The following is a 14,108-nucleotide window of genomic DNA, read 5'->3' as shown; positions in this document are numbered from 1 at the left end:
ACCAAAACCAATGAGATACCAGTTTACACCTATTAGGATGGTTATTATTATTTTTAAAATAGCAGAAAATAACAAGCAATGACAAGAATTGGCAAGGATTCACAATCTACTGTGTGTGTGGCTGGTGGAAATGTAAAACGGTGCAGCAGCTGTGGAAAACGGTGTGGCAGTTCTGCACATTGAAACATAGGATTACCATATGATCCAGCAATTCCACTTCTGGGTATTTACCCAAAAGAATTAAAAGCAGGTCAGTTGTGGTGGTTCACGCCTGTAATCCCAGCACTTTGGGAGGCCAAGGCAGGCGGATCACTTGAGCCCAGCTGGGCGACAGTGTGAAACCCTGTCTCTACTAAACATACAAAAATTAGCTGGGCATGGTGGTGCACGCCTGTAATCCCAGCTACTCGGGAGGCTGAGGCAAGATAATCGTTTGAACCTGGCAGGCAGAGGTTGCAGTGAGCCAAGATCACGCCACTATACTCCAGCCTGGGCAACAGAGACTCCGTCCCAAAAAAAAAAAAAAAAAAATTGAAAGCAGGCACTCAAACAATTATTTGCACACTAATGTTCATAGCAGCATTATTCACAACAGCTAAGAGGTGAAAGCAACCCAAGTGTCTATCAACAGACTTAATGGATAAGAAAAAGGTAGTGTATACATACACGGGCATATTATTCGGCCTTAAAAAGAAAGAAAATTCTGGCACATGCTACAATATGGATAAACCTGAAGGCATTATGCTAAATGAAAGAAACCAGCCACAAAAAAGCAAATACTCTATGATTCCACTCAAATGAGATACTTAGAGTAATCAAATTCCTAGACACGGAAAGTAGAAAGATGGTTGCTGGGGGCTGGGGACTGGGAGTGGTGAGGAGTTTTGATTAATGGATACAAAATTGTAGTTCAGGAAGGTTAAAACGTTCTGGAGATGGATGGAGGTGACGATTGCACAACAATAGGAAGGTATTTAATGCCACAGAACCATATACTCAAAAATGATTGAAATGGCACATTTTTAGTTATGTGTATTTAACCACATATTTTTAAAAAATGAAGTAGGAGACACAGTCCTGGCCTTTGAATTGTTCCTGCTTGTGAGTAGCTTATGCTTTGTCAGGAATTAGGTGCATTCTGGGTTTTTTTTAACTCTCCAAATTAAAACATAAAATGGAATATGTTAAAATCCTGTTTTAAGAAGCAGGCAGCTTCCATTTGGGGGAATAAAGAATGTGTATGTTGACTTTGAATTAGAAGAGAAGGAGAGTAACCCAACACATATTTGTGGATCTGAACCAGAGATGTGCTATAATTATTTATCTGAATAGAAAGGAGGCTGGGTGCGGTGGCTCACATCTGTAATCCCAGCACTTTGGGAGGGCCAAGACAGGCGGATCACCTGAGGTCAGGAGTTGGAAACCAGCCTGGCCAAAAGGTGAAACACTGTCTCTACTAAAAATACAAAAAAATTAGCCAGACGTGGTGGCACATGTCTCTAGTCCCAGCTACTCGGAAGACTGAGGCAGGAGGATCACTTGAGCCCTATGGAGATGAATGGTGGTTTGCATCAGATTGGAGATGGAGAAAAGTCATCATAATCTGTTTATATGTTGAAGCTACAGCCAACAGGATTGCCTGACAAAGTGGGTGACAGAAAGAGAAATGTATGGCTTAGGGCCTGAGACACATGAGTGAAACAGCCATTTATAGATATGAGGAAGACGGTGGTAGAACAGGTGCAGGAGGGAAGTCCTATTCAGAAACTCTGTTTTGAACATGTACTCAATAACATGTAAATGGAGATGCCTAATAGGCAGTCGATCAACCACAGGAGTCACAAAAGAGTTCTGGAGTAGAGTCAAGGAGAGCATCAAGGAAGTGAGTCTAGATAGGGAGCAGGACCCAGGGCTGGGCCAGGCATTCCGGCTTTGAGAGGTCAAGGACAAGAGGAGGAATCCAGGAAGGATACTGTTGAGGAGCAGCCAGTGAGCTAGAAAGAAAACCGGAGGTTGTAGAGAACTGGAAGCCAAATGATTTTCAGTAGAACACTGCCTTGCTGTGAAGAAGACTAGAGCTGGTCAAACCCCAGGTGGGGGTTGGGTCAAGGCTGCTACAAAATGGGCATCCTTGGATTTGCCTTCTTAACACTCTAAGAGGATTGATAGGCTTCAAGACCATCATCCCCTCAAGATAAATGTCTTTAGTGCTTCCCCCTAGACACTCTGAATTCAATTAGTTTAATTAGAAAACAAGTAAAGAGGAATTATCTTAATATAGCTTTGCTCCTAACAACTCAAAAAAGTCCATTTATTTGGCAGAAATCCAAGTTCCCTCATTTGTTTATATATTCTGAGATAATGATGTAAATTTTCATTTTTGAGTAAAAAGTTAGACATCTCTCGCTGCATCAATCATGGTTTTGTTTTAGTTTTAATAATAAATAATAATGATAAACACTTCCTGATTTCCTCATTTTTAATGAGGTAGGAGCAGTAATGTGCTAGTAATGTTTAAACATCATTTAGTTTTTAAGTTGAGAGGGGGACTGTCTGATTTTTAGTGTTTGCCAATTGCTGTGGTGAAATTACTACCACTATGGCTGATTTCAAGCTACTAAGGTGAATCACTGAACTCGGAACTGGGAAGATGCTAACCGTAAGTTCTTACAAGCCAGAAGGCGCTGATTCCAGCACACCAATGGGTAGCAGTATTAGCTGTTTGCCAAAAATCCCTGTAAATCTATTGCCAAGGGAATTTTTCCTCCTACAGTGAGGCTACTTGAACTTACATCAGTTGTAAAAGCAAGCTCAGAACCAAGATAATTGGGTTGGTAAATGATGGGGGAGTTGTGTGAAGAGTAACTTCATTGTGTTTGTACAACAAATATATTCCTCCACATTTCATGCAGTGACTTTCTCTAACTATAAGCCTGGGGCATCTGAGTGTAACAGCCTGAGAGCTCAGTATGGTGGTGCTAATGCCAGAGTGCCCAGTGGACAGCCTGGGAGTCTGGGACCTGGCTCCAGTCCAAGCCCTAGTACAAACATTCTGTCTCACCTTGGGCTAACTGCTTAATTTCTCTGGGCCCACACATTTTCACATCTAAAATGTTAAAATGGGGACTAGAAATAAGAGAACAGAGGCCGGGCGCGGTGGCTCAAGCCTGTAATCCCAGCACTTTGGGAGGCCGAGACGGGCGGATCACAAGGTCAGGAGATCGAGACCATCCTGGCTAACACGGTGAAACCCCGTCTCTACTAAAAATACAAAAAACTAGCCGGGCGAGGTGGCGGGCGTCTGTAGTCCCAGCTACTCGGGAGGCTGAGGCAGGAGAATGGCGTGAACCCGGGAGGGTGGAGCTTGCAGTGAGCTGAGATCCGGCCACTGCACTCCAGCCTGGGCGACAGAGCAAGACTCCGTCTCAAAAAAAAAAAAAAAAAAAAGAGAACAGAACAGATAATAATCAAAGTTCCTTTTCTAAATCTTCAATATATGATCCCCTGAAATAACAGGAAACTAAGTGGGAGGGCAGTTTTAAGTGATGTTGTTTCCAAAAACATCATAATTGGGGAACAATGGAAATTCCCAAGGAGGAGACTTCTTGCTAATTGCTGGATGGTCTGCAGAGAGCTGTGGTCCCTATTAGGTGAAAGGAAGGCTTTCATACAGGGTATTACTGCTCAGAAACAACAGCTCCCAACTGCCCTTCATTTCATCTTGTGATGAGATGAAATGTTTGCTTCCATATGCCCATCTGAGAGGGCTCTCAATTCAACTCAAAATGTCTACATGAGGCCCATCTCTTTGTTGGTTTATGGTATTTCAGCCATGACTACTATTCACTATACAATCCTTATATCAACATTTGCTTCAATCTAGTCTGAAAATGCTAGAGAATATCCAGATTGACATAGTAAGAGGTAAACTACTATACAGGAAACGTCTTTATCATCTGTGTCAAGGTCATATACTGAAAGTGGCCAAGGATATTCATTGTTAGTTGCCCACATGTAAAAATGGGGTTCTGGTAGGCACCTCTAAGAACATTTTTCTGATATACCTTCTGGGTTGCTTCAAGTAGCTAATATTTCATAAATGAGGGAGATCTGGTAGTGAGAGATGAACAAGCATAGTGTATTTTATCTCCGGATGCAATGTCAGTGTCAAAAATAGCTTAGCTATTGATATTTTTGCGACCATTGCCAGCAACTCGCCCATGATATGCAATGTATAATACGATATAGGGGAGAATTCACAGCATCAAAGGCCAGTGCTGAAAAAATATAGTTTAGATGCTTAAAAATATATAGTTTACAAACCACTGAGAGTGATTTGAAACTCAGAACAGGGAAAATTCCCTAAACTTCATGAGACAGCCTTGGAAAGTTGAATGGTATACTTATTTATTTATTTTTTTTAGCAAATCTGTAACCATCTTACATAACTTAATAAATTATAGGCTATCCATCATACCTTTCTCATCCCCACATCACTCTGAACTATATTATTCCTGTTACCCTTGACTCCCAAATTTTCTTGCTTTAATTTATCTGCTGGTTCTCTTATGGCCACTGGAGAATTAATGGTACACGTTAATACGCATACCTTGTTGGGGGTAGCACACGTGGTGGGGAGATGGATGCATTCCTGAGTAAAACATCTAGGTTCAGATCTTGGCTCTACTTGAAACCAGCTGTGTGACCTTGGACATGTTACATAACCTCTCTGTATTTCAGTTTCCTTATCTGTAAAGTAGGGATAATAATAGTGTCTACCGGCCAGGTGGAGTGGCTCAAGCCTGTAATCCCAGCATTTTTGGAGGCTAAGGCAGGAACATTGCTTGAGCCCAGGAGCTAAAGACCAGCCTAGGCAACATGGCAAAAACCCATTTCTACAAAAAAAAATACAAAAATTAGCTGGATGTGATGGCATGCACCTGTAGTCCCAGCTTTGCAGGAAGCTGAGGTGGGAGGATGCTTGAGCTCAAGAAGTTGAGGCTGCAGTGAGCTGTGATCATGCTACTGCACTCCAGCCTGGGCAACAGAGCCAGACTCTGTCTCTAATAATAATAATAATAATAGCAGTGTCTTGAGGCCACAGTGAGCTGTGATCATGCCACTGCACTCCAGCCTGGGCAACAGAGCCAGACTCTGTGTCTAATAATAATAATAATAATAATAACAACAGCATCTACATCCTAGGATTATTGTAAGAACTAAATTGGGTAATTCATGTGAAATAATACTCAAAAGTGTATGGCATATACCTGTTGACATATACTTAGTATTCAATAAATAGTAGCTCTTGTATGTATTCTTAACTCTTGACAATTGAATTTGTTGAACTTCAGTGTGTGTGTATGGTATGTGTGCATGTTTTAGTGATTATATGAGTTGTGTTTGGCTCTGGCTAAAACTAAAAGTAAGTTGCCTTTCTTGCACATGTATGAGCTAGTGGGAGGAGGAGGTCCTCGAGTGTGGCATGACACAAGGGGAGTTATTCCAGGATTAAAATACATCTGCTATGGGGACAATCTACATGCAGACAATCAAGTTGGTTTGATACGCTTTGTGAATTGATATCTCATAGGCCTTTCCACAGACACTTTCACCCTAATGTAAAACATCACCGAGAGGCGAAATGACTAGAGGCTGTGGCCAAATGTCCTTAATTCACTGGTCTCCCTCTCCCTCTCTGTCCAGTGCACGGGGATATGCATGTCTCCTCTGTGTTGTAGGTGAGACTGTTCATCCAGAATACTTCCAGAAATTGGACCTTCTCCATACATCCACGATCAAGGAGCCGCTTTATACCACAACTTCCTCACTTTTGGAAATGTGTGTCTCCCAACCATCCCAAGTTTAATGGGGTTTTAGCTGTGTTTAAGGTTGGCTGCAGGTGGGGGATGGAAGGAGGGGGTTTCTTTGATCCATCTAATGAATTAATGAATTAACCAGAGGTGGGGTTCAGAAGCCAGGCTTCTTACTGTTGCTGAAGCAGGGCTGATTATGAGCTAGCCTAACTGCTGGAAAAATGCAGCTTCATGCTAGAAGAATTAGGGACATGGCCCAGTCCATTCATCTTCCCTAATCGAGTTCTTGGGAAATACACACGTAGATTAGCCCCTAACAATGACCCCCGGCTGATTGCTTGGAGTACCCTCCGCCGTGCCCACAATGGTACTGACTAGCTCTTTATGTCCTGCACAAAGGAAGCCCCAACTCCCCCTTGTCCTCCTCTGCCCTGTCTCCCCCACCCCCATCACCACCACCCCTGCCCTCGCCAGTGGCTGTTGAAGTCTTTTCTGCTTTTCTCCCCAGACGCTGAAATAAACAGTAAATAAAAGCTAACCTCACCTGGACTTATTAGGAGGAGCTGGGCAGTTCCAGAGGAATTAACTTTGGAAAACAAGGCCATAAACCCCTTAGCAGCGTGTGGGCCGGAGCTTAAGAAAACGCTGCCAATCTTTGTTTAGCGGTGATTATCAAGATCAATTTAATATTGGGAAGTTTGCATAAAAAGCATTCTCGGTCAAAGGGGAAACAACAAATACCAATTAATTATCCCCATGGCTGCCCTCTGCTCACCAGCACCTCAGCACATCAGCCACCTGGTCTGTGTAACTGGCAGTCAGACCTTATCGGGTGCCACCAGGCCATTTATAGGGTCTAGAAAGGTGGAGGAGGGGCGGAGGAGGAGGCAAAGCCTGGTCTGTCAGGGGACTCTCCAGAGGGTTTGTTAATTTGCCCTGGATGCCAGTGCCCAAAGCCCACTCTCTATAGGGTCTGACTTTATTTCTTCTGGGAGCTAAACGGCTTCTACCTCCGCCTCTTAGATGCAGAATTCAGTCTCAGGGAAGGATTAAAGACAGACTGCAGGCTAAGATGGGCTTTGATTGTTTTCAAAAAGATCACACTCTACAACAATAATTACAAATGAGCTGCAGGCAGAAAACACTGGACAAGGAGTCAGTGGCCTGAGTTCTAGTCCTTACCCCTCCACTTAATAGCTGTATCACTTTGAGCCTCAGTTTCCTCTTCTGTAAAATGGGGACCAATATATCTGTCCTGCTCACCTCACAAGGTTGTGAAGATCAGATGATATGAAGAATGTGAGAAGATTCTGAAAACTACAAAACAACATGTTGAGAGAATTGCTTGAGCCCGGGAGCTCCAGGCTGCAGTGAGCCACCATCACGCCACTGCACTCCAGCCTGGGCGACAGAGAGGGACCCTGTGTCTAAAATAAAGAAACAAACAAATAATAAATAAATAAATAAAAGTGATATGTGAACACTGTAAAGTGCTATTAACTTTCATTAATTTAGCTTTTTTCTTAAAATAAAAACTAATTTCTGACTTGAATTAGTTCAGTTTCTATCTCCTGCAGTCACATGCTTGCCCTTATTTTGGTTTGCCTTTATATAGTTTTATGAAAAACAGATACGCCCATCACGGGGAATTAACCACTGAATGATCCTTGAGGAACTGGCTTGTCCTCGGCAAATATCCTTCTAACACCAATTTAAAGGTGGAGGATCTGAGGGTATGTGTTTTCCCTCTTCCTTTGTCTTGTCTTCCAGACTGGATATTAAACTCCACCAGGCCAACGGCCCTGGCCTTTCCCAATTTGTTTGATGCCCACGACCTGGCCCTCGACGGTTGCCTTGCCCTCTAGAGGGACGCAGCAAACGCTTGTCTGAACGTAAGCGGGATAAAGAAGACGCCCCTGCTGCCGAGATCTGAGCGCCTACTGAAAAGGAGATTTTAGGGATGTTGTCCTCTAGCTTCTTGAGCTTTCATAGGAAAGCATTTTAATTCACGGTTCAGGCCACCAGCTCAGGGAAGGCCAAGCGCCCTTCTCGGGTCTCGCCTCAGATTTGAGGGGTGCGATGTTCACAGCGCCATTGTCCATCCGCAATGCGGCAGGTGAAACACACTCACCCTATCAAATCATCTTTCCGAGTGGCCGATCAGTCGCTGTGGGCCACGGAAGCCTCGAGGGGGTACAAAGGAGAAAGAACTGCAAGCCTGCAAGCCGATTACTCCTGAACCCTCGGAGAGGCGCGGGGCCTTCTCCCCGGGAGAAGGTCCTTCCCCAGTCAGTTCTGGGCCATATCCTTGGTCCGGAGAAGTGTTGGAGGGAGGTGGGAGTGCGACACCGCTGTAACTTCAGTAAAGGATCCCGCCCTCCCCGCAGGGCAGTGGGTGAGAGCGAGGAATTCCTGGTGGGTCTCCTGCGGGACCTAAGCCCGGCTGCACATCCGACTCCGGGCTCCCGGTCTCCTGCTGGGCAATCGGGCGCTAGAGATCACCGGACTTGCGGACAGAAATGGCCCTGGGGTTGGCGCTGGGGGCAGGGAGGAGGGCTGCCGGCGCTCAAGTCCGAGGGGACTGGGAGGAGTTAAAACAAATGTAGACGGACAAACTAAACGCGAGGTCTGGGACTTCGTACAACCGAGCCAAGGAAGGAGTGGGTCCAGAAAAGGGAGACAGCGAGGGGAAATTCAAACTGGAACTAGTGCGGGGCTGGGAAGCCTTCGGCTGGGCCTCCGCGCTTCCAGGGGACGCAGGCCAGGGTGGCGGCCCCGCCGAGGTGAGCCAGAGGGGGCGAGACGGGCGAGTCTGAAGTTGGGAAGGGGTGCGTCCAAGGAGCCAGGTGACCCCTAGGGGTTAGTCTGAAGTGAGAGGGCAAGCCCAAGGTACAGGGAGACAAGGGGAGAGATGAGCCCAAGGGCGTCGGCCCCACTGAGGCAGGACTAGGGGTGCGCCGCGATCAGGCTCCCCGGCGTATCAAGCATCGCGCCGCCGATCCCCGGAGTGTGTTTGTAAAGCTTAAAACGGATCAAGAGGTGGGAGGGGAATGTTCCTAGTGCTGGGGGTGGCCAAGAGAGGACCCTGTGGCTGGTCCGGGCAAGGACACGCCCCTCTGTGGAGGGAGGGGCCTAGAGAAGGGGCTGGGTCCCGGGCTATAGCTGCAGAGCCTAGGGCCAGTTGGCTCCCCGCCTTTAGCTCCAAGAGCTCCAGCTACCCCGAGCCCGAACTTCCGACTTCTGGGACTAAGGCTGCAGCGGGCTGAGCGCTCGGCCACCCCCAGCGTGCGCAGCCCGGGTGGGCTTCGCCCGCAGAGCTTAACTTAGGGTCCGGACCCTTCGCGTTGCACCGCCACACTGGGAAAGAGTCGGCTTCGAGCCTCTCCTCTCTGTCTCCAAAGCGCCCTCCCGCCTCCCGGCGCCCCCCATGCACCTGCCGGGCTGCGCGCCAGCCATGGCCGACGGGAGCTTCTCGCTGGCGGGCCACCTGCTCCGCAGCCCGGGAGGGAGCACCTCGCGATTGCACAGCATCGAGGCCATCCTGGGGTTTACCAAGGACGACGGGATCCTCGGCACCTTCCCCGCGGAGCGGGGTGCCCGGGGCGCGAAGGAGCGGGATAGGAGGCTGGGCGCGCGGCCCGCCTGCCCCAAGGCGCCCGAGGCAGGCACCGAGCCCTCCCCGCCGCCAGCCCCGGCGCCAGCCCCAGAGTACGAAGGTGAGTGCTCACCCCTGGCTGTGTGAGGCCCTTCGGGCGCCCGAGCTTAGGAGTTTGCCAGACGAGAGTGTCCCTTCCTTAACTTTTATTAAGGCACCTGGGCGCGGGGTTGGGGACTCTGTTTATGGCGGGAGCTTCCAATTTGCATTCAGAGAAAGCTTAGGACCCCATTGCCGCCCTCACCCCGGACCTCTCCGGGCCATCTCGGAGCCCGCAGGCGGGCTGGCCAGCGCCCACGGCGAGGAGGGGTCGCCCCAAGGGTGTTCTGGGGAGTGTATCTGACCCTCCCGGGCCTCGTCGCCCCAGGTCCTCGCCCCTACTGCCCCAAGGAGCCCGGGGAGGCACGGCCGAGCCCAGGACTGCCCGTCGGGCCAGCCACCGGCGAAGCGAAACTGTCAGAGGAGGAACAGCCCAAGAAAAAGCACCGGCGGAATCGCACGACTTTCACCACGTACCAGCTGCATGAGCTGGAGCGCGCGTTCGAGAAGTCCCACTACCCGGACGTGTACAGCCGCGAGGAGCTGGCCGGCAAGGTCAACCTACCCGAGGTCCGGGTCCAGGTAAAAAGCCCAGGTTGAGAAACTGGGATCCGGGAGGGCCCGAGGCCCAAACTGCAGCCAATGCTTCTCGGAATTCACGGGCGTTCACGCATTTATTACTGTCCTTCCTCGACTTGGCACGCCTAGAGTCCCAAGGGAGAGGCACAGCTCTTCGATGTTCCCTGTGCACCACCCTTCAAGTAGTATGTTCCTGTTTGTAGTAAGAGCTCCCCTTTGGGGGTTTCCCTCTTTTAAGCTAAAAAGAGAAGAAAGGAATGACTTGCAAGATGAAGAAGCCGACAGCTCATTAGACATAGCCAGGAAGGGGTTGGGGATTGCTGTGTGGAAAGGGAATGCAGGTAGGGATCGAAGGTGACAAGATTGGGGCCGCAAATGCTACCCTCGTCACTAACCGCGTATACTGAGTTGAAAACGAAAACCCTGTTTCCTTGCAAAGGGCCTGGCACCTCGCAGTTGAAACTTTGGTCGGATTTGTTTAAGAAACTGACTTTTCCTTTTCTGGTGCACATCCAACCAAACTTCTCGCTGCAAAGGCCTTTTCTTTTTATTGTAAAGAGGTTTTCGCTTTAATTAAAGCTGAATTATCTTTAATCCCTGATCATTAAAATATTTGAAAGCCTTAAATATTTGCTAGTCATCTGTGAAAAATCTGGGAGGATTTCCAAATTGGGAGAGTTTACAGAGGGCTGAAAGACAGACATTGAGAACAAATTTCACTGCATCTGAAAGGCAGTGGAACTAAGATGGGATTTTTGTGTGTGTCTAATAAGTTAGATTTCCAGGAAATGAGAATACTCAAGTGTTCGGAGCTTTTGTCCACGTCTTAAAAGTAAAAGAGGACAAGCTGCTGCTTTTTTTTTTTTTTTTTTCTGCTTAGTTTAAGAGTTGAAAGTAATGAGTAAAAGTCATGGCTTAAAAAATATAATTCCCTAATGTGACTTGGGATTAACCAGCAAGGACAGTTCAATGTCTCCTAATTTGGGGCAGTAAAGCTGCAATGATTTCACTGAAGGGATGGAAATTTTAGCACCTGCTTTCAAGAAAGGAACGATGGGAGAGAGGGAACGAATACAAGAGAAAGAAGACAGGCAAAGCCTCCCAGTACCCTACAGAATTCAAGCAAAGCAGACTCAGCTCCCTGGGGACCTGAGCCCACCTGCATCCTCCCTCATTCCTTGTTCAGGGGTTTTGGCTTCTTCTCTAAGTTGTGAGATTCTTGAGAACAGTGTCTGTGACTTCTTTGTGACCACAGGGCCAGCACAGCACCCAGCATATGGCCATTCTTAACACATGACTATGATGTAATCAGATGGTAGAGATACTAGGCAGGATCTCCCGCACTGAGGGCAGCAGTAGAGCATTGCCATAACCGACCTCAATCCTTCTGTCTATAACCTGGGACACTGGATCTGAAGGCTACAGCTGACAGACAGGGAAGCTGAGGAGGTGGTGGGACAGGATCCCTCACCAAAATCAGTGTTTCTTTTCACTACTGTTGGCAAATATCTAATATTTAAGGAAGACTTGAGGCCTTAGATATGCAGCTGAATCTTTTCTGGGATGGTACATTGTACTTACACTTTTGTTGTTTCTCTTTTTCTCCCTAATTACAACCTCTCACACACTTGCCCTGCGGTGCTTACGTGCTGAATTGCTGTTCTTTCAGCTGTCCTAGGGAGTCCCCCGCCTTTATTGACTGAAAACTACTTTCTCCCTTCTGAGGTTGCGACAATCTCCCCATTTCCCTTCATAAATATAGCACTAAAGCCACCAGTTTGGCTGAAGTTCTTTTGTGTTCTCTACTAAACGGATTCTCTGTCTTGCCTATGAAGGTGGAACTGGTAGTAAAAATGTAATTACACATTTTCCAGAGCTTTTATCAAATCAGTAATGAAGTTTCATTGGAAGAAACCCGACGTTACTCTTGGCAAGAACTTTGTATATGTAAAGAAGAAGAAGCAAAAAACCTTGTCATTGAGCTAAGGTCTTAGGGTAATGTCAAAATTAGCTTTGTAATGTAAAAGTAGATATAATAGACTGGAATGATTATACCCCTTGAAAGTAATAAGAAACAGCAGAAATAGTAAGCAGATATTAATTAAATAAAAATGAAAATATTAAAGCAGCAATTCAAATATGCTTGGGGCAAAATAAACCCCACTTGCTCCTATCTAGTTATCATAACCAGTAATCCGTGAAAATACGTGAATTTTAATCCCCATTCTCGCCAGTTACTCTGCTTAACAATATTTATTTATACCTGTATTTAGAGACAAAGGGTAGGTAAAGCAGAGAAAGTCTGAGACCAAACTACAGCAACTTAGAGCTGTACCATACAGGGAAGAAGCAAGTCTAAACTGTTAGGAGGGGCTGCCAACCAGCAGGTCACAGAAAATTGGTGAGATCTCATTTCAAAGTTCTACGATCCGATTGCAGAGTTAAATTCACTTTTTTTCTGAGCTCCTGCTCTGTACTAGGATTTGGAAACAGATACAACCACAGTTATGGATGAGATAAGCAGAGAAAAGGGTGGGACGCCGCGGAGGACTAGGATGGGACAAAAAAAAAAAAAAAAAAAAAGAAAGAAAGAAAGAAAGAAAAGAAAAGAAAAGAAAAGAAAAAGAAGAAAAAAGGTGGAAAAGAAAAGAGAATGCTAGGTGGGAGGAGTCGGAGTGGGTGGAAGGAAGAAGATTCGGGCCCCCGCTCGGCAGGTGCCTAACAGTTGCGCCCCTAGTTTTATTTGAGGAGGAGGGAGTGGAACCTGCCGGGCTGAACGGGCTCAGGGTTGGGGACGCGGCCTCAGCCTCCGATGCCTCCCGACAGCCCCTGTGCTCTCTCCTGCAGGTGTGGTTCCAGAACCGACGGGCTAAGTGGCGGCGGCAGGAGAAGCTGGAAGTGTCCTCCATGAAGCTGCAGGATTCGCCCCTCCTCTCCTTCAGCCGCTCTCCGCCCTCGGCGACACTGTCGCCCCTCGGGGCGGGCCCGGGCAGCGGTGGCGGGCCGGCTGGGGGCGCGCTGCCGCTGGAGTCCTGGCTCGGGCCGCCGCTGCCGGGCGGGGGCGCCACGGCGCTGCAGAGCCTGCCGGGCTTTGGGCCGCCGGCGCAGAGCCTGCCCGCCAGTTACACGCCGCCGCCGCCGCCGCCGCCGCCCTTCCTGAACTCCCCACCGCTGGGCCCCGGCCTGCAGCCTCTTGCGCCGCCGCCGCCCTCCTACCCGTGCGGGCCCGGCTTCGGGGATAAGTTCCCGCTGGACGAGGCGGACCCGCGCAACAGCAGCATTGCGGCGCTGCGTCTGAAAGCCAAGGAGCACATCCAGGCCATCGGGAAGCCGTGGCAGGCCCTCTAGGGGTACTGGGGACCGTCTTGGGAGCCGACCCCGGGCCGAGCGCACCGTATCCACATCCTCTCTACCAGGGACCCCCCCCCCCCCCCCCGGCCCCCCTTCCCCTTCCCCCCCCCCCCCCCCCCCGGGCCCCCCCCCCCCCACTCGGCCCCTCTTTTCCTATCGCCTGCAAGCCACCAGCCAGGCATACCATGCGCCTGCTCCCGACGCACGGGAAGAAGGGCGACTTTCAGGCCTGAGGAGAGGCTCTCTGGCCGCCTCAACACATTCGCGGACCTCAGCCCTGCAGCTGGAGGCCAACAAGCTGCCGGGCCCCGCTGGCCACGCCGCTCCCATCCCCGCAGGCGCTGGAGCCTCCAGGCCCAAACAGGCTGAAGCGTCTGAACTTGGCCATTCCCAGGAGACTTGGAGATCCCCAGATAATCGTAACAGGGAAGCAGGGGCGGCGGAAAAATAGAGGTTGAGGAACTTTTGTATAAGTAGTTTCAAAGTATTTGAGAGGAGAATTAAAGGCATGCTTGTTTTGTTTCGACTCTGTTTAAGCACGCTTAGGACTTGGGGAGAGGAGTGAATATGGGGGTTCGGGAGGAGGGCGCGCTGATGGACAGAGTGCGTTAGGGAAAGAGGAGGACTGAGAAGAAGCTCAGGGTTCTCCCGTGAAAATTCTAGGGACA

General features: G+C 48.6%; 1 protein-coding gene across 1 annotated transcript; it reads left to right on the top strand.

Moving 5' to 3' along the window:
* Positions 1–8,380: 8,380 nt before the first annotated feature.
* RAX (retina and anterior neural fold homeobox) lies at positions 8,381–13,503 on the top strand. The gene is made up of 4 exons (XM_025365606.1): positions 8,381–8,599; positions 9,218–9,532; positions 9,839–10,092; positions 12,937–13,503. Exons 2-4 carry the CDS (start codon positions 9,244–9,246, stop codon positions 13,435–13,437), a joined length of 1,044 nt encoding a protein of 347 aa, XP_025221391.1. The 5' UTR covers positions 8,381–8,599; positions 9,218–9,243; the 3' UTR covers positions 13,438–13,503.
* The last annotated feature ends 605 nt before the right edge of the window (positions 13,504–14,108 follow it).

This window comes from Theropithecus gelada, chromosome 18 (assembly GCF_003255815.1).
Source record: "Theropithecus gelada isolate Dixy chromosome 18, Tgel_1.0, whole genome shotgun sequence".
Classification (NCBI taxonomy): domain Eukaryota; kingdom Metazoa; phylum Chordata; class Mammalia; order Primates; family Cercopithecidae; genus Theropithecus; species Theropithecus gelada.
The sequence above is the reverse complement of the archived record's forward strand: the minus strand, read 5'-3'. Positions and strand labels throughout refer to the sequence as shown.

Bases quoted from the DNA above. Each gene is read 5' to 3' on its own strand.
- RAX (XM_025365606.1), top strand. From the start codon at position 9,244: ATGCACCTGCCGGGCTGCGCGCCAGCCATGGCCGACGGGAGCTTCTCG. The intron at 9,533-9,838 runs GTGAGTGCTCAC...TCGTCGCCCCAG, and splicing joins GCCAGCCCCAGAGTACGAAG to GTCCTCGCCCCTACTGCCCC. The intron at 10,093-12,936 runs GTAAAAAGCCCA...TCTCTCCTGCAG, and splicing joins TACCCGAGGTCCGGGTCCAG to GTGTGGTTCCAGAACCGACG.